This window comes from Choloepus didactylus, chromosome 18 (assembly GCF_015220235.1).
Source record: "Choloepus didactylus isolate mChoDid1 chromosome 18, mChoDid1.pri, whole genome shotgun sequence".
In the NCBI taxonomy this organism is placed as follows: domain Eukaryota; kingdom Metazoa; phylum Chordata; class Mammalia; order Pilosa; family Megalonychidae; genus Choloepus; species Choloepus didactylus.
Genome location: NC_051324.1, coordinates 36,221,217 through 36,245,617, shown reverse-complemented (window position 1 = coordinate 36,245,617; position 24,401 = coordinate 36,221,217). Strand labels below are relative to the sequence as shown.

Sequence of the window (24,401 nt, the reverse complement as noted above, 5' to 3'; positions counted from 1 at the left end):
GCTCGATCCAAGCTTAATTACTGTGGTTACCTCTGCTAAAGTGGGGTGGTAAATGAATGTGGAGGGTTAGAAAAATACTGTTTTTGGGTGTGAGGGGAAAACAGCCTGTCCTCTAAAGTACATCTGAAACATAATCTTTCTGCATACAAATGTTGAGTAAACCTTATACAAGAGAAAGAGGTGCAGCTGCTATTTATTTTACGTGGTAGAGATATAGCCCACCAGTAAATATTATTTGTTGACTGGTGGTGGTTAGAGTAGTAGCTTTTCATTTTTATTAAGGAGAGAAGAATTTTTAAGTGACCTTATAAACTGGACTCCAACCTTGTCGCTATTTGAAGACGTTTGATATAGGCCTGATGTCTAAGTGGTTCCAAATTTTTGCAAATACTAAGCCATTTCTTCTCAAATAATTTAATGATTTTGAGTGTAAAGTAGCTTTTCAAATATGCTTAAAATTCAGCTATCCAATTTTTTGAGAGATATATCATGCCTAAACTTAAACTTTGTGGTATTGTAGCTCCAGCTGATATTAACTGTGCAAAGATCCAAATCACTAACTTTTTCCAGGATAATCTATTTCCTGACTTCTCATTTTTATCCCTTCCTTTATTTTAATTAGTAATGATTATTTTAATTGACATCTTAAGTCTTTGACCTCTGAGCCTCTTTCCATTTGCTACGTAGCATAAAACTTTCTTAAATACTTAGGATAAAAACTGGGAATGAGAAATGAGGAACCTGAGTGTTGAGTTTGGAGTTTTAGTTTCAAAAGACAAACTATAAATGAATTTATTTTTGTAGCCATTACCCACATTGATCAAGTGAAGGATCTGTAATCAAAGCTTGGAACTATATCAAATGAATGTTTATATTTTAACTTATACAGGAGGGTTTTTTTTTTTTTTTTTTCTTTTTCAAAAGGGTGTTTAGGCTGATAGCAGTCAAGACCTGCCTGTTTGGGTAAGACATCTTCAGAGTTGCAGGTTCTAAAAAAATCCTAGGCCACGAATAACCTGTTGCATACAGTTCTCAATTCTGGGCACATTAAGTATCTTAATGCCATTTGACACATTTCACCTTATTCCCAGGATCTGGGGCCTGCAATTAAAAATCTGTCCATACAGTTACTAAACATTTTTGTTTGGTCCATAAATGCAAGCATGGAATGTGTTGTGAGTTGAATAGTAGGGAGTTGTGCTATGGTTGTTTTGGCTTGCAAACAGAAGGCAATGCTAAGTATTACTGGGATATGCTATGAGCTTAGCTGTACTGCGAGGAACAGGCATACTGCCTGGAAGTATACTGCAGTCTACCCTGGGAATAGCATCCAAGCTTAAGATGTCAGAATTTTCAGAATTTTTCCTGATAGCTTACTCAACTTAGAGGGGTGTGGCTAATTTTAGATAATGTGCTTTCCCTGTGATTAGGAAATAATTTGACATGGAACTGTGTGTGTATAGAACCACAATTTTGTTTTAGTATGCAGTGAAATTCATGATTTCGGGAACTCTGGTAGTTGCTCTTAGAACAATTGTTTCTGATTGTAACTGGAATACGCACTTAGTTAAAAGGTTCCATTTCTTTGGAGTCCTCCGCTTCTTTGGGAAATTATTTGTGAATGCTTATATTCAACCCTATATGATATTTGTATTATACTTAGCAAAATGTTTTATCTTTCAGTGTTTCCCATGTAGCTTTTGCTCTCTGAGGGTTGCTGTCCAATGGAACTTTTTGTGTTGGTAGAAACATCCAGTAATCTACATATGGATGTTGAACACTTGAAATGTGGCTAGTGTGACTGAGGAACTGAATTTTTACTTTTATTTTTAATCAATTTAAATAGCCACATGTGGCTATTGACATCTATATTGGACTGCATAGACCATACTGATGTGCATTATAAGATAGAATTATAGAACCACCTATATTTATATGTATAGAACAATTTGTTAGCCAAAATTAAAACACTGATTATTTGAAACAAATGTTGGCAAGGATATGGGGAAATTGGAACTCTCATACATTATTGGTGAGAATATAAAATGATACAGCCACTGTGGAAAACAGTTTGGTGATCCTTGCAAAGTTAACCATAGAATAACCATATGACCTAGCAATTCCACGCATAAGTATGTACCCCAAAGAATTTATAGCAGGGACTCAAACAGATACTTGTACACCAAGTGTTCATGGCAGCATTATTCACAGTAGCAAAAAGGTGGAAACAATCCAAGTGTTCATTGATAGAGATATGGATAAACAAAATATGGTATATACATACAATGGAATATTATTCAGCCATAAAAAGTGAAGTTCTGATACATGCCACAACATGGATGAAGCCCCAAAATGTTTTATTCAGTGAAATAAGTGAGGCACAAAAGGGCAAGTATAGTATGATTCCACTTATATGAAATATCTAGAATAAACTCAGAGACAAAGTGGATTAGAGATTACCAGGAGAGGGATGGAGGGTGACCTGGGAAGTTATTGCTTAATGGGCCCAGAGTTTCTCTTTAGGGTCATGAAAAAGTTTTGGAAATGAATGGTAGTGATCGTAGTACAACATTGTAGATCTAATTAATGCCACTGAACAGTACACTTTAAAATGGTTAGTGGGAAGTTTTATGTTACATAAATGTTACCACAATAAAAATGAATTAAAAAAAAAAACTCAGAAGTAGTAGTTGAATAATGTCTGTTGGGAAGTGGTGACTGAACGATGACTAGTGAATGGAGGGAGCAACAGATATCTTTAGAGTCTGTAATGTGCTATGAGTGTGACTGGATACTTTCAGGCTTTCACTTACTCTCCCAGACATCCTTAAACAGTTGAAGAAAGTGAGGCTCAGTAAATAGGGCCCAAGGAAACAACAGTAGCAGAATCATATTTGAACCTTGGTCTTCTGACACTAAATATTTCAATGGAATGATTGATCTTAAAAGGAAAAGCCATATACTATTCTAGAGCGCTTTTTTCGGTTGCACTTTAGTCCAAAGACGTGACTTCTCCTTGTTTAAGATGTGATTGATGATGTGGTATAGTGGACAGAGCAAGGGTTTAAGAGTTGTTTATGACCATTGTTATTCAATAGAAAAATATCACCAGCCACATATGTAATTTGAGTTTTCTAGTAGCCTTGTTAAAAGTAACATTGAAATTAATTTTAATATTTTTATTGTTTAATACACCCAAAATGTTATTTCAACATGTAATCAGTAAAAAATTTACTGAGATTTTGCATTCTTTTTGCACTAATTTTTCATCTAAGTATTTTACACTTAGAGCAGATTTCAATTCAAACCGTATTTTCATTGAGAATACTTGATCTGTATTTAGAGTTGTTGAAATTGAGAGTTGAGAAAGCAGAATTGCATACCTGGGTAATTACAAATCATTAATTTAAATTTTAAAGTAAATCCAGTAGCTACTTTTAAGTGTTCAGTAACACTTATGACTTCTGTATTTGACAATGCTGGTTTACAGCTCTTGCTTCTTTTTCTCTGAAACTTAGACATACTACCTCACAAAGTTATTGTGAAGGTTTGAGATCATATATGTAAAAGTGTTGGTGTGGCATTTCAGCAACATTAACTGTTAACTATATAATTTTGTCCAGTACATATTCAGGTATTGCTCAAAAGTGGCATAACATTTCATTTGCAGACCTCGATTTTTATGGTTATAAATATTTGAGTACCTACTACATACCAGGCAAACTGTTAGACTATGGGAACAAAGTGGTGAACTGCACCCTGCATCCACTGTTGCATTGAATGGTTGGCAAAGGTTGTGCATACATTGCAACCATGGATGTTGTCTAGTTGATTTGCTGATTTTTTAAATTGTAGTTGAATAATTACTATTGTGTAGGATTTAATACAAACATTCATATGATACAAAACTAACCCTGCTCTGAAACTGTGCCCAAAAGAAATTTTAAAATTAACTTTTATTATATTTCATGAGCTCTCATTGCGTGTCACTGCATTTTTAGTGTTCCTTGGTCAGATATATTTAGATAATGAGTTCAATCTGATAAAATTCTCATATAAAATGCTAGTTAGGCTTTTTTTTTTTTAAGGTAATTTTAATGAAATATATTCACATACCCCTCAAACATCCCATACCCCTCCCCCCTCATTTATTTTTTTACAAAAATTTTAATTGAAATATATTCACATACCATACAGTCATCCAAAGTGTAAAATAGTTGTTCACAGTATCATCATATAGTTGGGCATTTATCATCACAATTTTTGAACATTTTCATTACTCCAAAAAACAAAATGAGAATAAAAATAAAAGTAAAAAGAACACTCAAAACGTCCCATACCCCCCTCCTCCATATTATTCAATTACTTTTTGTCCCCATTTCTCATTTGTCCATACACAGGGTAAAGGAAGTGTGAGCCATAAAGTTTTCACATTCACACAATCACACCATATGAGCTGTATATACGATCGCCTAAAAGAATCAAGGATACTGCATTGCAGTTCAACAGTTTCAGATGTTTCCTTCTAACTAGTCTGATAAACTAAAAACTAAAAAGGGATATCTGTATAATGCCAAGAGTTATCTCTAGAATGACCCCTCGACTCCATTTGAAATCTTTCAGTCACTGAAACTTTATTTTGGTTCAATTCTTTTCCCCACTTTGGTCCAGAAGGCTTTCTGAATCACACGATGCAAGGTCCAGGTTCATCCCTGGAAGTCACATTCCACATTGCCAGGGAGATTTATACCCCTGGAAGTCATGTCTCACGTAGGGGGGAGGGCAATGGGTTTACCTGCTGAGATGGCTTAGAGAGGCCATATGTAAGCAACAAAAGAGGCCCTCTGGGGGTGACTCTTAGGCACAATTATGAATAGGCTTAGCCTCTCCTTTGCAGTAACAAGCTTCATAAGGGCAAGCCCTAAGACTGAGGGCTCGATCTACTAAGTTGGTGGTCCCCGGTGCTTACAAGAATATCAGGAATTCCCCAGCTGGGGAAGTTTAATATTTTCACATTTTTTGACAGTCCCATAAGAGGGCATTGCAAATGTTTTATTCTCTGCCTAAATTACCCTGGGTTGTATTGGGGCTTCATGCTAATCTGTACAGACCAACAAGGTCTCACTCCCTTGTCAAGGTTCCATGTAATATGACGTTTGAGTAAACTGACCATACAAGTAAAACTATATGATGTGCTACAGAAAACAGACCTTGCACTATATAACCATCTCTTTCTTTGGTCCCACACAGAAGCCAAAGCTTTAAAACAGTTAATATCATCCTCTGCCCTTCAGTCTGATCCGCCCCAATCTCAACCAAGTCCATTTTGTTCATATCTCCAATCGAAGTCTGATCTCATTTTCAGCCTTTTAAATAGTTGATTCATGGGGTGATGCCAAACTCTGGCTCCTACTCCCAGGTGCCACACAGACACCTGAAGCTCCAGGGACCGACTACATCACACACAAACAGCTCAGAATCTCAAAACCTAGAAATCACTGTTAAAACTCATGAATAAATGTGACTGCTGTAAGAGCTTACCATCTAGGAACCTCCACATAAGTCTTCCCCTTACAACCCATGTTCCCTGCTTCAATTCTCTTATTAGTCCATATTAATGAAACATTATAATGTTTGTCTTTTCATTTCTGGCTTATTTCACTCAACCTACAGTCCTCACAGTCCATTCACTTCGTTGCATACCTCACAATTTCATTTGTTCCTGCTGCTCCCTCATGCAAAAACATTCTTATGTGTGCATATTTAATCAGATTCATTTACCACTCTAGTTTTCACTAAGTTATACGGTTCCAGTCTTTATCTTCTCTTTCCTTCTGGTGTCATACAGACCCCTCACATTCCTCTTTCAACCATATTCACAGTCATCTTTTTTTCAGTGTACTTACAATATTATGCTATCCATTTCTAGATCTACATACTCAATTCTCTAGAACATTCTATACTTCTTCGACATCAAATGCCTGACCTCTGCCCTCTTTCTATCTTCTGATATCTTCATTTCTTTACTCTTCTCCGAACCTCTCTCCCCTGTCTTTTCCTATTTGTTTGTAGTACTCCCTTTAGTATTTCCTGTAGAGGAGGTCTCCTGTTCACAAACCCTCTCTGTGTCTGTTTATCTGTAAATATTTAAAAAGCTCCCTCATTTTTGAAGGACAGTTTTGCTGGATATAGGATTCTTGGTTGGCAGTTTTTCTCAGTATCTTGAATATGTTGTACCGCTGTCTTCTTGCCTCCATGGTTTCTGCTGAGAGATCTGCACTTAGTCTTACTGAGCTTCCATTGTATGTGATGAGTTGCTTTTCTCTCGCTGTTTTCAGAATTCTCTCTTTGTTCTTGACATTTGAAAATCTGATTAGTAAGTGTCTTGGAGTAGGTCTATTTGAATCAATTCTGTTTGGAGTATGCTTTGCTTCTTGGACCTGTAATTTTACGTCTTTCATAAGAGTTGGGAAATTTTCATTAATTATTTCCTCTATTATTCCTTCTGCCACTTTTCCCTAATCATCTTCTGGGACACCTATAACACGAATATTCATGCGCTTTATGTTGTCTTTCAGTTCCCTAAGACCCTGCTCATATTTTTCCATTCTTTTCCCTATCGGTTTCTTGTGTGCAGGATTTCAGGTGTCCTGTCCTCCATCTCACTGATCCATTCTTCTGCCTCTCTAAGTCTGCTGTTGTGTGTCTCCATTGTGTTTTTCATTTCTTCTATTGTGCCTTTCATTCCCTTAAGTTCTGCCATTTGTTTTTTCAAGCTTACAGATTCTTCCTTATGATCACCCAGTGTCTTCTTTATATCCTTCATCTCTTTTGTCACATTTGTTCTCACCTTGTTGATTTGATTTAAAAGATTTGTTTGAACCTGTAATTCATTGTTTCAATTCCTGAATCTCAGTTGAAATGTTAGTTTCTTCCCTTGGCTGGGCTATGCATAACTTTCCATTTCCTAATGTGTTTCGTAATTTTTTTGCTGATGTCTTGGTATCTGGCTTTCTTGATTGGGTGTTTTCTGGAGGTTGTTTTCTGTCTTTTGTGAAAGGTTTTCTTGTTGGTTGACTTTGATCTCTATATTTTCTTTTTTCTTTCCCTGGCCAGTCATCAGATTGGCTCTGCCCCCAAATCTTTCCCCCCAAATCAGGTGTCCACCATGGCCTGCCACATGGATGGGAGGTAGGCAAGTTCACTATGTGTGGTAATACAAATCTGCTGGTTTCCAGTGGTGCTCTATTTTCCACTGGCTATCAAGACCTGGGTTTGTTTTAGGGCCCTGCTTTAACAGTTGGGTCTTCCCTATTTCTCAGCCAAATCAGGGTTGGATTTCCATACAAGGCATGTAGACTGTCCAGCAGATGGCGCTGTTCAGTAACTTAATCGACCTCAGAGTCTGTTTTGCCTCCAAGCACAGGCTTTGTCTGACCCAGCTGGGTGAAACTGCGGGATTCCTATGCCCTCACCTTTTTCCCCCCCAGGCCCTTGGGTCTGAGTTCTCTGAGGGAGGGCTGCCACTTGAGCTGGGCCCCGCCCCCCTTTCCTAGGGAAGATATACCCTTTAGGGAGTTTTCTTCTACACTTGAATTCCTCCTTTGTCTCTCTGATTCTCTTGACTCTACCCTTGCCTAGGTCAGTGCTGACAGTTGAAAATGCCTGAGGCTTTGTCTGATGAACTGCTTAGAATGAGAGAAAAAAAAGGAAAAGGATCATAAGGCCCTTTTCAGAGCCAGTCCCCAGCCCCAGTTTCGCCAGTTGAACATTGTTTGTACCCAGTTCTCTGTGCCCCTTTTCTTGGGACACAGCCATTTTCCAGTATTCTGAGCTCAGTTGTCTCCAGAAGCCTTTGTTTTTATTTGATTAAGTATTTTTCCTCCAGCCCTGCCTCCTTTCTGCAGGGGGGACCTCAGATTCTATTTGCTCAGGGCTTATCTGTGCTTGTGGCTTATATTCACTAGTCCAAATTTGTTAAATTAAACCCTCAGTTGGAGTTTGGTTGAGCTACTTTCCCTTGCTCCAGGCAGGGACTGCATTCTCCCACAGCAAAGTTTTGCAACTCAGCCAGCTGAGCCGACGGTGGGGGGTGGGGGGTAGGGGAAAGGGGGCGCTGGCTCTGCAGTTTCACTTACAGTTTTTGTGCTGTAATCTCAGCTGTTCCACCCATTCCTGACTGGTGTATGATGTGTGAACAGTCACAGATGTCCCCCAACAGTTGCTCCAGACTATTTACTAGTTGTTCCTGGCTATTTTTATTAGTTTCTCTAGAGGACTAACTAAATTCCACACCTCTCTGCCACCATCTTGCCCCACCTCTCTCACTAGTTAGGCTTTTGTTAGTATTATATATATGTCCTTCTTTAAGAACATTCTCAAGAGTGTTCTTGCTTAGATGGGAAATAACTTCATAGCTGATCTTTTAGTCCTTTGTATTACAATAAGGCTATTTCTCTAAATTCATTTAATTTATACCATGCTAAAAGGTATATTCACAAGGGTAAATGTTTCCCCGTTTCCACTCCCCTTGGCCAAGTGCCTGTGGCTAATGTTTTTAAAGAAGGGATGGCTGGAAGCTTACGTCTGAATGTATTATGCAGAACCCATTTGTCAGACTTGGATTTTGTGTCCTTTTTTTTGTGCTATGGAAGACCTAAATTTAAGATATTTTTGCCCTGTTTTAGGAGGAATAATAATTCATCAAATCTTAATTGTACTGCAATCTGCAAAATAAAATAGATTGACCATAACAGCTATTTGAGCACTTATTATGTTCCAAGAATTGTGCTAAATATTTTGCATACCTTATTTAATTATCAAGAGAATCCTTTCAGATAGGTAAGGTTAGTCTTATTTTATAGATGGAGTGATTTAAGGTCGTAGCAGTTATTTGTAGAGCCATACAGCTAGTGAGCAGTCAGACTTTAATACTTATTTTCCTTTCATTATGCTATCTTGCCTCATTTGGTGAATGATGTATATAATTTGAATTACAAAATATAACCACTGTTTATATCTATGCTGATGTTCTCTGATGCACATATTCTAATAGTTTATTTTTAGGACAATAATTTTTATATATAATAATAATTTTATATATACCTTTATAAAAGTAGAGGCCAGTGAAACAACATTTGACTTTCTGTGAACTTAAAGGATTATTTGTGTGGTGTCTTCTTTTTAAGTACTTTATCCAAGTTCCCACTAGAAAATTGTGCAGAATGATTGGCATGTGATTAACTTGTAACCAGGATTATTTAAATCCCTTGCTTATGGCTGAATTTCTCAAACTTTTTTTTATAGCCTTTTCCCTAATCACACAAGAGTGAATGTGTTCCAGTTTGAAGCCACTTACGTGAAAGCAGTAAACTTTTGCTTTCTATTTTACTGTATATTCTTATTTTTGTGTTTGCTCTGATGTAAAATTTGAATGGAACTCTAGGAATACAATTGTATTTAACGGGGAGAGGAAAGTGGAAGTAGAATAGTCATTCTCAATTTGTGGAGCATAAGCAAGGAGGGGAAAAGGGTTACAGGCCTGGGGTTGTGCTTCGTAGACAGAACTTCCAGTAATATTACTACTTCCTGTTCTGAATCATTAGGTAAGTAAGGGCTTTTCTTTAAATTCTGAAGTAAAGCATATTTTTAAGGTTATTTCTGAAAGAAGAACTGGGTCCATTAAAACCACATTTCCTCACAGAATTTAAACTCTGCAGTGTGCTATTATGGAAAATGTTTCAGATGTTTAATCTGGGCTCTTTCTTTTTGACCATGTTAGGTTTTTAGCTTGTCTCAACTTCTAAAATAATAGTTTCTGGGAATTTGTGGAGGTAGACTGCAGTATGCATTTGTGTTTAGACATAGTGCTTAGCCCATACAGACAACTCAAAATATTAGCTCTTCCTCTTTATCCTGAGATCAGTCTCCCTTTATCCATTTGAGTTGAACATATATGTCATGCTACAGGAAGGAACTGTTACTACCATCTACCCAAATATGGAAGCCAAGGTATTGGAGTTACAATGGACTTTTCTCTGTTTCTCATTTTCTACATCCAGTACATTTCTGGATTAGGGAAAGGAAGAACCCTTACAGTGATGCACATTGATCCCAGGGATTGCAATTTTGATAACCTCCATCAGTTAAAACTGTGGGTATCACAGTAGATAAAAAATGGGAATTGAGTTGAATGCTGCTTTCATCCATCTCCCTCATCTTAGAAAGGGGAGCTAAAAAACCCAACTGAAGTGGACAGAGCAAAGCCAAAGACTATCTGTAGACTCTTTTTTTTTCCTTTAATAATTCAGTTTTATTGAGATATATTCACATACCATACAGTCATACAAAGTGTACAATCAGTTGTTCACGGTACCACCATATAGTTGTGCGTCCATCACCAAAATTAATTTTTGAACATTTTCATTACCACACACTCAAAAGTAATAAGAATAAAAATTAAAGTGAAAAAGAACAATTAAAGTAAAAAAGATCACTGGGTGCTTTTTTTTTTTTTTCCCTCGTTTTTCTACTCATTCATCCATACACTGGACAAAGGGGAGTGTGATCCACATGGCTTTCCCAGTCACATTGTCACCCATGTTGTAGCATGTATCAATACTTCATTCTTTCATGGCTGCATGATGAATAGTCCATTGTATGGATATACCATATTTTGTTTATCCAGTCATCATTTGATGGGCATTTGGGTTGTTTCCACCCCACCCCCCACCCCTTAAGTGTAATGACAAGTTTGGATACATGAAGGTATCCAGGAGCTGTTCGTATTCTTTTTTAGACTAATGGAGTGTTCCTTTTAAAAAAATTATTGTAGCAATATGTGCAATGCAGAATTTCCCATTTTAATCACTCTCATGTGTACAGTTCAGTGATATGTTAATTACATTCACAATATCATGCAACTATTACCACCATCCTTTACCAAAACTTTTTCATGACCCCAAGCAGAAACTCTGTACCCATTAAGCATTAAGTTCCATTCCCACCCACCCCATCACTGCCTTCTGTCCCTGTTAACCTGTGACCCACTGTCTGAATTTGCTTTTTATTGGTATTTTCTGTAAGAGAAATCGTGCAATATTTATCCTTTTGTATCTGTCTTATTTCACTCAATATGACATTTTCAGGGTTTATCCATGTGGTAGCATAATTAGAACTTCATTTATTTTTATGGCTAGATAATATTCCTTTGAATGGCTAGAGCACATTTTGTTTACCATTCATCTGTTGATGGTTACTTGGGTTCTTTTCATCTTTTGGCTATTGGGAATAATACTGCTCTCAAGGTTGGTACGTAAAATCTGTTTGAGTCCCTGTTCTAGTTTGCTAATGCTGCTGGAATGCAAAACACCAGAAATGGATCAGCTTTTATAAAGAGGGTTTATTTGGTTACACAGTTACAGTCTTAAGGCCATAAAATGTCCAAGGTAACGCATCAACAATTGGGTACCTTCACTGGAGGATGGCCAATGGTGTCTAGAAAACCTCTGTTAGCTGGGAAGGCACATGGCTGGTGTCTGCTCCAAGTTCGGTTTCAAAATAGCTTTCTCCCAGGATGTTCCTCTCTAGGCTGCAGCTCCTCTTCAAAATGTCACCCTCAGTTGCTCTTCGGGCATTGGTCCTCTCTTCGCTTCTCTGGAGCAAGAGTCTGCTTTTAATGGCTGTCTTCAAATTGTCTCATCTGCAGCTTCTCTCTCAGCTCCTGGGAGTTCTTCTTCAGAGTGTCTCTCTTGGCTGTAGCTCCTCTTCAAAATGTCACTCTCAGCTGCACTGAGTTCCTTCTGTTTGTCAGCTCATTTATATGGCTTCAGTGATTTAATTTAGACCCACCCTGAATGGGTGAGGTAACACCGCCATGGAAATTATCCAATCAGAGTCATCACCCACAGTTGGGTGGGGCGCATCTCCATGGAAACACTCAAAGAATTACAATCTAATCAACACTGATAAAACTTCTCCCCACAGAAGATTACATCAAAGATAATGGCGTTTTGGAGGACATAATACATTCAAACCAGCATGATCCCTTTTTACAATTCTTCTGAGTATATACCTAGAAGTGGAATTGCCTGGTCATAAGATAATTCTCTGTTTAGCTTGGTGAGGAACTGCCAAACTGTTCATCACGATTGCTGAGCCGTTTCACATTCCCACCAATAATGTATGAGGATTACTATTTCTCCTCACCCTTGTTGACACCTATTATTTTCTGTTTTTTAAATAATAGCCACCCTAATGATGTGAAGTGGTATCTCATTGTGGTTTTGATTTCCATTTCCTTAATGACTAATAATGTTGAGCATCTTTTCGCGCGTATATTGGCCATTTCTGTATCTTCTTTGAAGGAGTGTATTCAAGTCCTCTGCCTTATTTTTAATTGGGTTGTCTTTTTGTTGTCAGACTTATTTATTCTGGATATTAAACCCTTATCAGATCATGTTTTCCAATTTTCTCCCATTCTGTAAGTTGACTTTTTGTTTTCTTGATAATGTCCTTTGCACAAAATGCTTTTAATTTTGATAGAATTCAATTTCTTCCTTTTTTTTTTTTTCTGTTACTTGTGCTTTCATTGTCACCTCTAAAATTTCATTGCCTCATACAGGTTTCTGAAGATGTTCTGTGGTTTTTACAAAGAATTCAGCTCTTATATTAAGGTTGTTGATCCATTTTGAGTTTATTTTGGATATGGTAGGAGGTAGGGGAGTGTACTTTCATTCTTTTGCATGTGGATATCCAGTTTCCGCAGCACTGTTTGTTGAAGAGACTATTCTTTTCCCATTGAGTGGACTTGGCACCTTTGTTGAAAATCAACTGGCCATAATCTGTGGGGTTATTTCTGAACTCTCAGTTCTCTTCCATTGGTCTGTATGTTTGTCCTTAGGCCAGTAACACACTGTTTGTTTACTTCAGCTTTATAGTATGTTTGAAACGCAAAGTGTGAGTTTTCCAACTTTGTTCTTTTTCAAGATGGTTTTGACTATTTGGGACCCCTAGCCTTTTCATATGAATTTGATGATTGGCTTTTCCATTTCTGCAAAAAAAAGGCTGCTGGAAATTTGGGATTGCATTGGATCTGTGAATTGTTTAAGTACTATTGACATTTTAATATTAAGTTTTCCAATCCATGAACATGGGATATCTTACCATTTGTTCAGGTCTTCTGCAATTTTTTTCCACTTTTCAGCTATTGTGAATAGTGCTGCCAGGACCTTTCACGTACAAGTTGTTTAACTACTGTCTTTTCAGTTCATTTAGATGTATACCTAGGAGTAGACTTGCTTGGTCATATGATAATTCTATCTTTAACTTTTTAAGGAACTGCCAAACTGCTTTGCACATCAGTTGTGCCATTTTACGTTCCCATCAGCAAATGTACAAGAGTTGCAATATCTCCCTATTCTCTTTAACACTTGTTAAAACTTTTTGGGGGCCAGCAGAATAGTCTTATTGGAAACATAAGTATCATATTTAGGCATATACAGTATTTTTAGTTACTTAAAACTTTTATTGGAACCAGAAGGAAACTTTAGAAAACTATTGGCATTGTCTGTGGCATTTAGAAACCTTGATATAGGAACAAGAAAGAGCCACCAAGATACTGGATTACAAAAACAAAATACACAGAATCAATCAGTTTATCCTGAAGGCAGTTAAGAACAGAATTTTCCCTGTGGATCAGCAGTGTGGAAAATTAACTTGAGTTTTGAATTCAGAGGACTCACAGAATTAAAAAGAAAAGAGGAGGGTGTGATAAAATAGGTAGCAAATTTGAGAATTCTAGAAGCCTAAATAACTGGAGTGGGAACCTCTTTCAGACAATGGAAGAAAATATTCTGATAACAAAGAAGCAAGATTAGGACGGTTCAGTGTTTGAAATAAAAATCTGTGAAAAGAGACCATGATCTACACAGGCCTTGGGAAGTTTTATTACCGTGAATTAAGAAAAAAATCTGCAAAGTATCCAGGGCTCACCACCCACCACCTCCACCCCAAAATCAGGGCTATCTTAGTTTTTAACACTGAATGGTCAGAGAGTGAGGGTTTTGAAATGGAAAGTGTTTATCTTTTTTGAAGGACATAAGCTGTAATTTGACTTTGAGCTTAAAACCTGTCTTTTTCCCTGTAAGTTGTTCACTCAGTATTAATGACAAACTTACAGTTTTACATGAAGTAAACACAGGAGACAATTTAACTACAAAACTTAAATAACAGATTATAAAATGTTAATGTCAAGTTGCTAAGTGATAGATGCTCAATAAACAAATCTTAGTCATTTTAATCATTTTAGTGTTGATGCTTTGAACTTCTGAATTTGTTAATAGTAAATGATTTTGAGATAGCTTGTAACTCTTCGTGTTGCATATTTTAGGTATTTTATTTACTAAGTTGGAACTTGAAATTTGTGGCAGTTAAGTTCATAAGGAAAGATACCAGTGACTCAATTGTAAAATAAAATGGTTCTCGTCTTGTGTCTTGTAGTACCTGCTAGGCTGATTATTCTTTGAATGATTAACAGACATAGAAAAATGAATGATACAGCATAATGTCTAATTTCTCAACAGGTCTGACAGTATAGGGTAGACAAATACATGATTGTGTGCAGCAGTGATGGGGTTGAGCTGAATGTAATTCTGAGCCCCCACTTCTGTGAGGTCATTGAGAAGTTGTCATAGAATGAAGTTTCTTTATGACTTTTATGTCTTTTATAGTGTGGAAACTGACCAGATGTTGTAGTTACGCCTTCCAGGAAACCAAGTCCTTCATATCTGCTCAAGTTGATTAAAATCTTCTTTTGAGGGTCTTTATGTAAAGTCAGCACTGAGTATTATATTCTTGAACTGTCAGTGTAAGCCTACTTCCTGGTTCGTTGAAAGGAATGTTTGGATAAATCCCATCCCTTCTTCCCCCACAGACATGTGCTCAATCATAGGTTTGGTAGCATTCAGTTGTTTTGTGCCAGCTGAGTGGTGTTGATACAGGAAAGGGCATAATGTTGGGGAGTCATATCTACCTGCAAGATTTGGGGAATAAAAACTTCCCCTGTAATCTCCTGCCACTTGGTCAAAGTTGATATGTAATATTTCATCTAATTATTAAATTATTATTTTTAAACAATGACTTGAAAGTTGGAGTTTTCTATTTCCAGTCAGCAGTTGGCTACTAGTAGACAAAATTTTCTGTCTTGAGTCTCCTGGTAGTTTAAAGCAAACTGTCTGTTAAAGTCCCTCTTATTTGTGAGTTCCTTCCTGAATGGATTACTTAAAACTTGGAATGAGTGACCAGAGTCAAAAATTGATTTCAGGGGAAAAAATGTTTAATTTTGCAATTCCATCCTGTTATTGTTCTAAGAAACAGTGGCTGCTTCAAAGGCTAACATAGAGTAAAAACAAATCTAGTTGGTAACTTCTTATCAAATTTTGTTTTTTAGACAATCAGTTTTAATTGGGGAGGGAGGTGTCAGCAAGTTTTAAAGGCATGTTTTGGTTGTTGTTGCTTGAAATCTGTGGAGTCCATAGAAAACAATGCCTGGTATCCTGTTGTTGGATGACTAAAGAAATTCTGCATTCTCAGCATTTTTCTTCATTTCCTTTAGTAGTCAGCAACCACAGTTTTTATTTGACATTCTGCTAGCTTCCAGGAAGGGCTCAATGAAGTGATTTCTGTCAGCATTTTTTTCATTGTGATTGATACTAGTGAAGGTAGAGGATGTTTTGGGGCTTTTAAAGGAAATTATCCTGCTTGGAAAAACTTGGAATAGGAAATTAACCAAAACTTCAAGTCCATACTTAAAAATATTTCTATTCGGAGATAGTATAGCATTAACTAATGGTATCATAATAACATCCAAGTATCAGCTGATCTGTCTAAAATTGTTGACCTTTTAACTCTGCATTAGTAGTAACCTATTAAGTCTTCATCAAGATACAAGTTTCACTTACAGGAAAGGTAACTGAAACAGGGCTATACATAGAACACTTATAAAATAGCTTCATCTGAAATACAGCAGTTCACACATACTTCTTTTACATTCAGACTCTTCAAATGAAACAGAGGAAAGATCTGGATAATGTAAAACGAAGCACTAATTGTGAAACATACATAAGCCTTTAGTAATGCTGTCATAAAAACAAGTTTCACTGTATTTTGAATTTTCAGCTGATCCACCTGGTAAATGAGTTCTGTTCCTTGAGTTTACTAGTCATTCCTTAGGAAACAAACTCTTTGGGTAAGCTTATGGAGAATCTTGTTTCCAATGAGTTTGTTCCTGTGTGACCAGGAGGTAAGAACTGCAGGTTGAAATCTGTATACTCAGATATTACTTCTGTTACTTCTTTAATTATGTGGTGTGTGTAGGCACAAACATAGTTGTGATCGATTGCTAAAATACAGCTTTTTGGTAACAGCTGTCTTTACCTAGTCAGAGAATTGGGCATTGAAAACCCCACTTCAGTTTTGTTTGGTTGTCTTATGCTAGCATTTTATGCTCTTTTAAATAAATAGATACGATTGGAGTAAATATATTCATGGCCCATTTGATCCCTTCAACAATATTTTTATGGTTTGATTATTAATGTAGTTTAATAAGGTGCTGAAACATCATTGCTGGGTTTCCTGATTCTTATCAGTCTTCATCAAGATACAAGATTCACTTACAGGAAAGGTAACTGAAACAGGGCTATACATAGAACACTTATAAAATAGCTTCATCTGAAATACAGCAGTTACACTGTTTAGGACACGTTTTTGAACCCAGCAAATGACCTGAATAAATTTGAATATGTAATGTTAGAAGCATGGCAACCAAACCAGTTCGGCCATCTATTGTACAACAGTAAATATCATGGAGCCATAGCCCCATAGTTGGATAGTGTAAGAGTGTAGAAATATCTATAGAGTGCTTATGTGCTCCCACATTGTTCTAAGTTCTTGATATGTGTTAAATCTTTTTTTTTTTTATGAATGTTTCTTTTTATTGATCAATAATAGTAGTTTAACAACAAAAGATTAGGAAGGGATTCTGTTTATATAAACAGCCACCACCTTCTTTACCCTTGTCCCTCAAAATCCTTGTCCTTGAGCAAGAGCTCTGCCTCTGCTTCTATGCCTGCCATTGATATTTACTCTCCTTCCTACATTTCCCTGGAAGCTAGACACTTCCCCATCGGCAAGCCCCCACCCACACCCTCTTACTCACCCTCATTATTTTTCCTCCTCACAACTCAGACCAGAGCAGGATCTCCCCACCTCCCAGAAAGTCCCTACAGCCATCAATCTTTTTTTTTTTTTTTAATTTTAATCCATTTGAATTTTTTTATTTATTTTTATTTTTTAATCTTCATTTTATTGAGATATATTCACATACCATGCAGTCATACAAAACAAATTGTACATTCGATTGTTCACAGTACCATTACATAGTTGTACGTTCATCACCTAAATCAATCCCTGACACCTTCATTAGCACACACACAAAAATAACAAGAATAATAATTAAAGTGAAAAAGAGCAATTGAAGTAAAAAAGAACACTGGGTACCTTTGTCTGTTTGTTTGTTTCCTTCCCCTATTTTTCTACTCATCCATCCATAAACTAGACAAAGGGGAGTGTGGTCCTTATGGCTTTCCCAATCCCATTGTCACCCCTCATAAGCTACATTTTTATCCAATTGTCTTCGAGATTCATGGGTTCTGGGTTGTAGTTTGATAGTTTCTGGTATCCACCACCAGCTACCCCAATTCTTTAGAACCTAAAAAGGGTTGTCTAAAGTGTGCGTAAGAGTGCCCACCAGAGTGACCTCTCGGCTCCTTTTGGAATCTCTCTGCCACTGAAGTTTATTTCATTTCCTTTCACATCCCCCTTTTGGTCAAGAAGATGTTCTCCATCCCACGATGCCAGGTCTATAGATATAGAAATATCTGTAGAGTGCTTATGTGCCCCCACATTGTTCTAAGTTCTTGATATGTGTTAAATCTCTTAAACCCCTCATCCAGCACCTAAGCTACCTGTCCCGCCTCCACCCAGCCTCTCAAGCAAGGGTGGATACGTTCTTTCCTTTATCTGTTTGCCACATGTACAATCAAGTTAAATATATATTCCAAACCAAGACAAGAAAAAGAAAGTATAAAGCATTAAAAACTGGTGTGCATTAGACCATTAAAAACTGGTCTAATATTGCTGAAGTTCTTTTAAAAATGTTATACCATAGTTTTTCTGATGTTTTGGTTTATTAATTTTGACAATTTATTATCTACATTTCTTCCCTACACCAAGTTTATTTCTCCAATTTTAAGGTAATCTTTTTTGCATTTTCATACTTGTTGAAGTTGGGGTCATCTTACAGTTGTGTACTCTTCCCCAAAAGCTTTATTGTATTGATAAATTGAGGCAGTGTTAGCTTACCAGGCACAGAGACAGGCCATCCTTTTCTCATGTTCTTTGAAGAAGCTGCGACTTACTATAACTGCACACCTGGTGGAAATCTCAGTTCCTCTCAGTCCCCACTAACCCTGGACCTTAGCCATTGAATATTTAGTGATTTCTTGAAGGATAAGAGGCACCCAGACTGGGGAGTTTTCCTTTGCCCTCTAATTCTGCTTGCTAGCGTAGAGCCTTGCTGATTTGTTGTTGTTTTGTTCTCCTGCAGATCTCTGGACTCTGAACCCTGAAAGTTCTATTTTCTTTCTGAATTGGTTCTACTTTTCTTATCTGAAATTCCTGTATTAGTGTCTGTTTTTCCTAATGGTTCTTTGTATTTTGCCAAAGTTTAATGTTAAAGAAATGTTCCTTTTCTATTTAGACTCCTGAGCAAAACTTCTGAAAACAGTGCCGATCAATAGAACTGTTTGCAGTGATGGAAATATTCTGTATTGTGTGCTATCCAGTAAGTAGCCACTAGCCACGTGTGGCTGTTGATCACTTGAAATGTGATTAGTGTGACTGAGGAAGTGAATTTTACATTTAAATTAAAAAAATTTTAAGTTTAAAATTAAACAGCTATAAATTAATTAGTAACAAAAAAAATTAAAATAGCCACATCTGGCTAGAGGCCACCATTATTGTACAGCGGTGTGAACCTCTCACTCAGTTGTGTCTGGGCAGACATCCAGTTTTGCAGCTAATTTACAGAGCATGAAATCTTGGACTTGAATTAAATCAGCGACTAGTTTGATTTTCATTTTTACATTTTGAGGTGGTAATCTTTCTTTGCCCTGTAGACAAATTGCCTAATAAAAGTCTAATCATTAAATATAATTTGCAAATTCTGCAACTCATAATGAAAAGTAGAGATTAATTCTTGAAAACTTCTTTAAAATAAAAAACTGGAGAGAGTCATATACCTACCACCTAGATTTTTATTAATATTTTCCTGTTTGCTTTTTTCTGAAATATTTTAGAGAAATCCCAGTCTGTCATGACATTACACCCCTGAGCACCCCAGCACACATCTTTAGAAGATAGGGAGATTTTCTTAAAATCACAATATCATTCTAGCCCCCTAACATTTAACAGTTCCTCATACACATATTTCTTCTGCTTGTCCCCAAATGTCATTTGGTTTGTTTGGATCAGGATCCAAGCAAGATCTACACATTGCATTTGGTTATATCTCTTTTAAGTCTTGCTTAAAAACCATTTTATTTTTATGTAGTTTCAGACTCATAGAAAAGTTGCAAGAACAGTGCAAAGTGTTTCCATATACTCAGTTTACCCAGATTCATCAGTTAACATTTTACTACATTTGATTCCTCTCGTTTCTCTGTATACATATTTTTTCCTGAACTGTGTGAGAACAAGTTGCAGACATGTTATTTCTTTAACCCTACATCCTTTAGTATGTAATTCCTAAGAATAACAACATGGTTTCATAGAACCACAATACAGTTACCAAAGTCAGGAAGTTAACTTTGACAGAATACTGACTTCCAATCTTGAGCCTTTTTCAGATTACATGAATTCTTCTAAAAATGTTCTTTATGTCAAAAGAAAACTCAGAATCATGGGTTGCATTGAGTTGTCATGTCTCTTCAGGTTTCTTTAATTTGAACCTCTCTCTGTATTTTAAGACAGATATTTTTTGAAGAGCACAGGTCAGTTATTTTGTAGAATGTCTCTCCATTTGAGTTTTATCTGATGTGTCATCATGATTAGATTCAGGTTATTGTTTTGGCAGGAATACCACAAAAGTGGTGATGTATTCTCTGCATCATATCAGGAGGCACATGCTGTCAATTTGACCCATTGCTGGTGATAATTAACTTTGATTATTTGTTGGAGGTTGTCTGCCAGCTTTTTCCACTATAAAGTTAACCTTTTTTTCTTTTTGTGATCTTGTGGAGAAGTACTTTGAGACTCTGTAAATATGTGTTACTCCTAAATTTCACCCATTAGTTTTAGTATCTGTTCTAGTTTGCTAATGCTGCAGAATGCAAAACACCAGAGATGGATTGGCTTTTATCAAAAGGGGGTTTATTTGGCTACACAGTTACAGTCTTACAGCCATAAAGTGTCCAAGGTAACGCGTCAGTAATTGGGTACCTTCACTGGAGGATGGCCAATGGCGTCCGGAAAACCTCTGTTAGCTGGGAAGGCACGTGGCTGGCGTCTGCTCCAAAGTTCTGGTTTCAAAACAGCTTTCTCCCAGGATGTTCCTCTCTAGCAAGCTTGCTCCTCTTCAAAACGTCACTCACAGCTGCACTCTGTTCCTTCTCTTTGAGTCAGCTCATTTATATGGCTGCACTGATCAAGGCCCACCCTGAATGGGTGGGGCCATGCCTCCATGGGAATGTCTCATCAGAGTCATCACCCACAGCTGGGTGGGGCACATTGCAAGCAAATCTAATCAGCACCAAAACTTCTGCCCCGCAAGACTACATCAAAGAATATGGCTTTTTCTGGGGGACATAATACATTCAAACCGGCACAGTATCCATTGATGATTCTTCCCTGAATCAATTATGATGATTGGCAGATAGTGAAACAAAAAAAATCCCATCATTCCTTCACCATTTTAAAGTTGTTTTTCTACTATAAGGAATAGCTTTTCCTTCTCCCCACTTAATATTTATTTATTTATTTATCTTAGTGTGGACTTCTGTGGATTTTTTAAGTCTCTTAATCTAGAAGAGTACTGAAAAGTAATTCATTTGTATATGTAGTAAAAGGAGTGTTGTGCTCTTAAAACATGCTTTTGTGTAAGAAGATTCTGGCCTCTATAACTTTAGTTAGGCAAATTAAAGAGCAAAGGTGGAAGAGGCTTTCATTCTTTAAGGCAGTTCTTTTATTTGAGTTTAAAGTTTAATTGGTATGGTGACCTGGAATTTGGGGGCAGATTAGGACATATGTGTGTGGTAGTGGTGGTGGTGGTAGGGTGACTTTAAACCAGGTGGCTTCAACTTCTCTGCTCATTAAGAAGAGAAATGCTGTTCCGCTTTCCATTTTACTGATCACTTCTGTTTCTTAGTCATGAGCTCTTTAGTAAAGATAATTCTTGATGATACTGACCTTAGGCCATCTGTTTGCATTAGCAAAGATATTAGAGACATATTTCCTAAGTTTGTTAGAAAGCACTGACAGTACTTCTTGATGATGTCCCTAAAAATAGGAATAAAATAAAATAGGGTGAGAGCATGAAAATGTTACATGATCCTATGTTATATGGTCATGAAGATTCTGACCTACAAGTGGTAGTTAGAGAAATTAAAGAGCAGAAGTGGAAGTTTTTAAATTTAAGTTGGTTTTCTCAAAAAAAAAAAAAAAAAAAGCATTTTCACACTAAGTTGGGCACCCAAAGACCACTAATCAGTAGTCAAAAGAAATTACCACCCAGAATTCCAACCAACTTTAAGGGCAGCTGAATTAAGCAGATAATAAAATGCAAATTGTAAAAAAAAAAAAAAAAGTTAGCCTTGAGCTGTCCTTAAGTGCTGATGTGTATGTACTTATTTATTGAGCCCTTACTGTGTGTCAGGCATTGTTTTAAGCACTTCACTTTGAATACTCGCAGTTCTGGGGTAGGTACTATCATCTCTGTGTTTCAGGTAAGAAACAGATTAATTGATATGTCCATGGTCATTTAAGTGGCAGAACTAGGATTCAAACCCAGGCAGTTTGACTCCTTGAAGAATCCATAGAAGAGCCACCAACTAATTCTGGATGGTATTTGCACTTTATAATCAAAGTTATTAATTTATACTATAATTATCTACTTGAATGCAGAAGCTTCATTATGAGGAACCTGAAATACCATTTCTCACTGCACAGTGCAGTAAGACTGTAAGTAAGACTGTAGTACTTGACTTCTCCACTCCCACCCCGATCCCCCACATGTTAATCCAAACTGGAGATGAGGAGGAGAGGGAGAAGGAAACATTTTTTATATCATTTGTAACATGTAAGTAAGAAATATAGCATGTAAATTAGGGCCCGTAGCTGTTCAGGTTACTCCAGAATTTTAGGTTGGCCAATTAACAATAAATGATTTCCTGCGTTTTGGAATCTAAACTAGGCCTTTAGTGCCACTTGCAGACCAGCGTCCAGAATCAAGTCTAGAATTCCGACAAGTTAAGTTTGTATGGTTTTCTTTAAAAATGGAGCAACTAATTTATATTTAGTATGCTTTTATGCATGTACCATTAGTGTGGTGTTTTGTTTTTTTTTTTCTTTTGAAGGAGAAGATGGAACCATACACTATACTTTCATTTACATAGGATATCTCTGAGATGCACAAGCGTATCTCTGACATGCACGAACTAACTAATTGCTGGGGGAAAGGGGTATTACTAGAAAGATGGGGTGAGTGACTTTGCACAGTATGCCCTTTTGTATCCTTTGAATGTTTTACCATATGTATGTAATAAATATTCTTGGACCTAAATATTGACTATATGTTGTTCTTATTTATAACAGCAAAGTAAAAGTTTTTTGGGAATATTTTATGGTATGTGCTACTTTGAAAATTAAACCTGTTTAAAAACAGTAAGTTGCATTGTAAGTTTTAATCTTCACAGATATTACTAGACATAGTTATCTAATATGGTAATACTTTTGTATGATCCTGTTTTAAGGGTGCATCTGGGCTAAAACTGTGATTGATTGTGACTTGTCCTATTGCTGTCTTTTGATATCATTCCCTTTTGAATATATCACATGAAAACATGGGAAAAGTTAGCTAGTGCTCTTACCTTCTCACTGAAAAGTCACACTAGTGAGGAAAAAATCTTTGTTGGCCTTTTCGAAGGGTAGAAGCAAATGTGAATTTCTGTTAACCAATAGGAATAGGTTGCTCAAAGTACCTGCCACTTCTTTTCCTAACTACCAGAAAGGTTTTTTAGGAAGGGGCAGTTTCCTGTATAGTTGTGTGAATAGCCATCACTAAGATGTTTTTAATATGCTTAACCATGTAGCATTGGTAAGTTTACTATTTGCTCCTGGTTTAATTTTTCGTTAAAGAAAAAAAATGTATATGTATTTCACATGGAGTATTTTAAATAGGGCTAGTACCTTCCTGCTGGAGAAGATAAAAAATATATATGTGCCTGTTCCCAGCCTTGCCGGGCTCTACACTCCTCCCCAGTGTCCCAGGATCCGCGCCAGCCCCTGCCCAGGCCAAGGGGACTCGAGCGACAAGGGCCGCAGCTGGGAGCCCCTCGGCCCTCAAGTGGAACAGTGTGAGGGAGACAGAAGCACCCCCAGAATTAGCAAAGCCACTGTCAAGCACACTTGCAACCATGCCCAAGAGAAAGGCAAAAGGAGATGTTAAAGGTGACAAAGCGAAGGGGAAGGATGAGCCACAGAGGAGATCTGCACGGTGGTCTGCCAAACCTGCCCCTCCAAAACCAGAGCCCAGGCCTAAAAAGGCTCTGGCAAAGAAGGGAGAGAAGCTGCCCAGAGGGAAAAAGGGACAAACAGATGCTGGCAAGGATGGGAACAACCCTGCCAAAAACAGAGATACCTCCACAGTCCAGGCACAGAAAGCAGAAGGCACTGGAGAATCCAAGTGAAGTGTACATTTTTGATAGCTTTGTACTTCTAGTGACTCTGCTGTTTGAAATACTGTTTTTTTTTTTTTTTAAATCAAATTTTATAAAAATGTAGAAATTTGGTTTACCTTTTTGTTGTTGTTATGTTAGTATGCAGAATACTTCATATTTCTTATGTAGAAAGGTCAAATACCACTAACAGAATGTCTCAGAAGACAGACTGAAATGGGGAAAAATAGGATTTTCTGTCCTGGATTTTGAAGATTTTTCTTGGTTCCCAGGAGCAATTCTCTGACATTTTGACACAGAAGCCTTGTCATGTGGGGAAGCAAAACTTCGTGTCCTCTTCTCCTTCTCTGATGCTTTCAGCATAGACTTGAAACGAGTGTTGATGAGGCCCTG

The 24,401-nt window shown here is 37.1% G+C and overlaps 2 protein-coding genes across 3 annotated transcripts in view; both read left to right on the top strand.

The window, feature by feature from the left end:
- The window catches only part of CLTC (clathrin heavy chain), a 76,826-nt gene that overhangs the window by 1,915 nt on the left and 50,510 nt on the right, over positions 1–24,401 (top strand). The gene's annotated exons all lie outside the window — the stretch shown is intronic.
- On the top strand, positions 23,439–24,274 carry LOC119513255 (high mobility group nucleosome-binding domain-containing protein 4-like). Its single transcript, XM_037808281.1, has one exon. It carries the CDS (start codon positions 23,550–23,552, stop codon positions 24,018–24,020), a length of 471 nt encoding a protein of 156 aa, XP_037664209.1. The 5' UTR covers positions 23,439–23,549; the 3' UTR covers positions 24,021–24,274.

Excerpts from the sequence above, each read along its gene's own strand:
- LOC119513255 (XM_037808281.1), top strand. The coding sequence starts at position 23,550 with ATGTGCCTGTTCCCAGCCTTGCCGGGCTCTACACTCCTCCCCAGTGTC.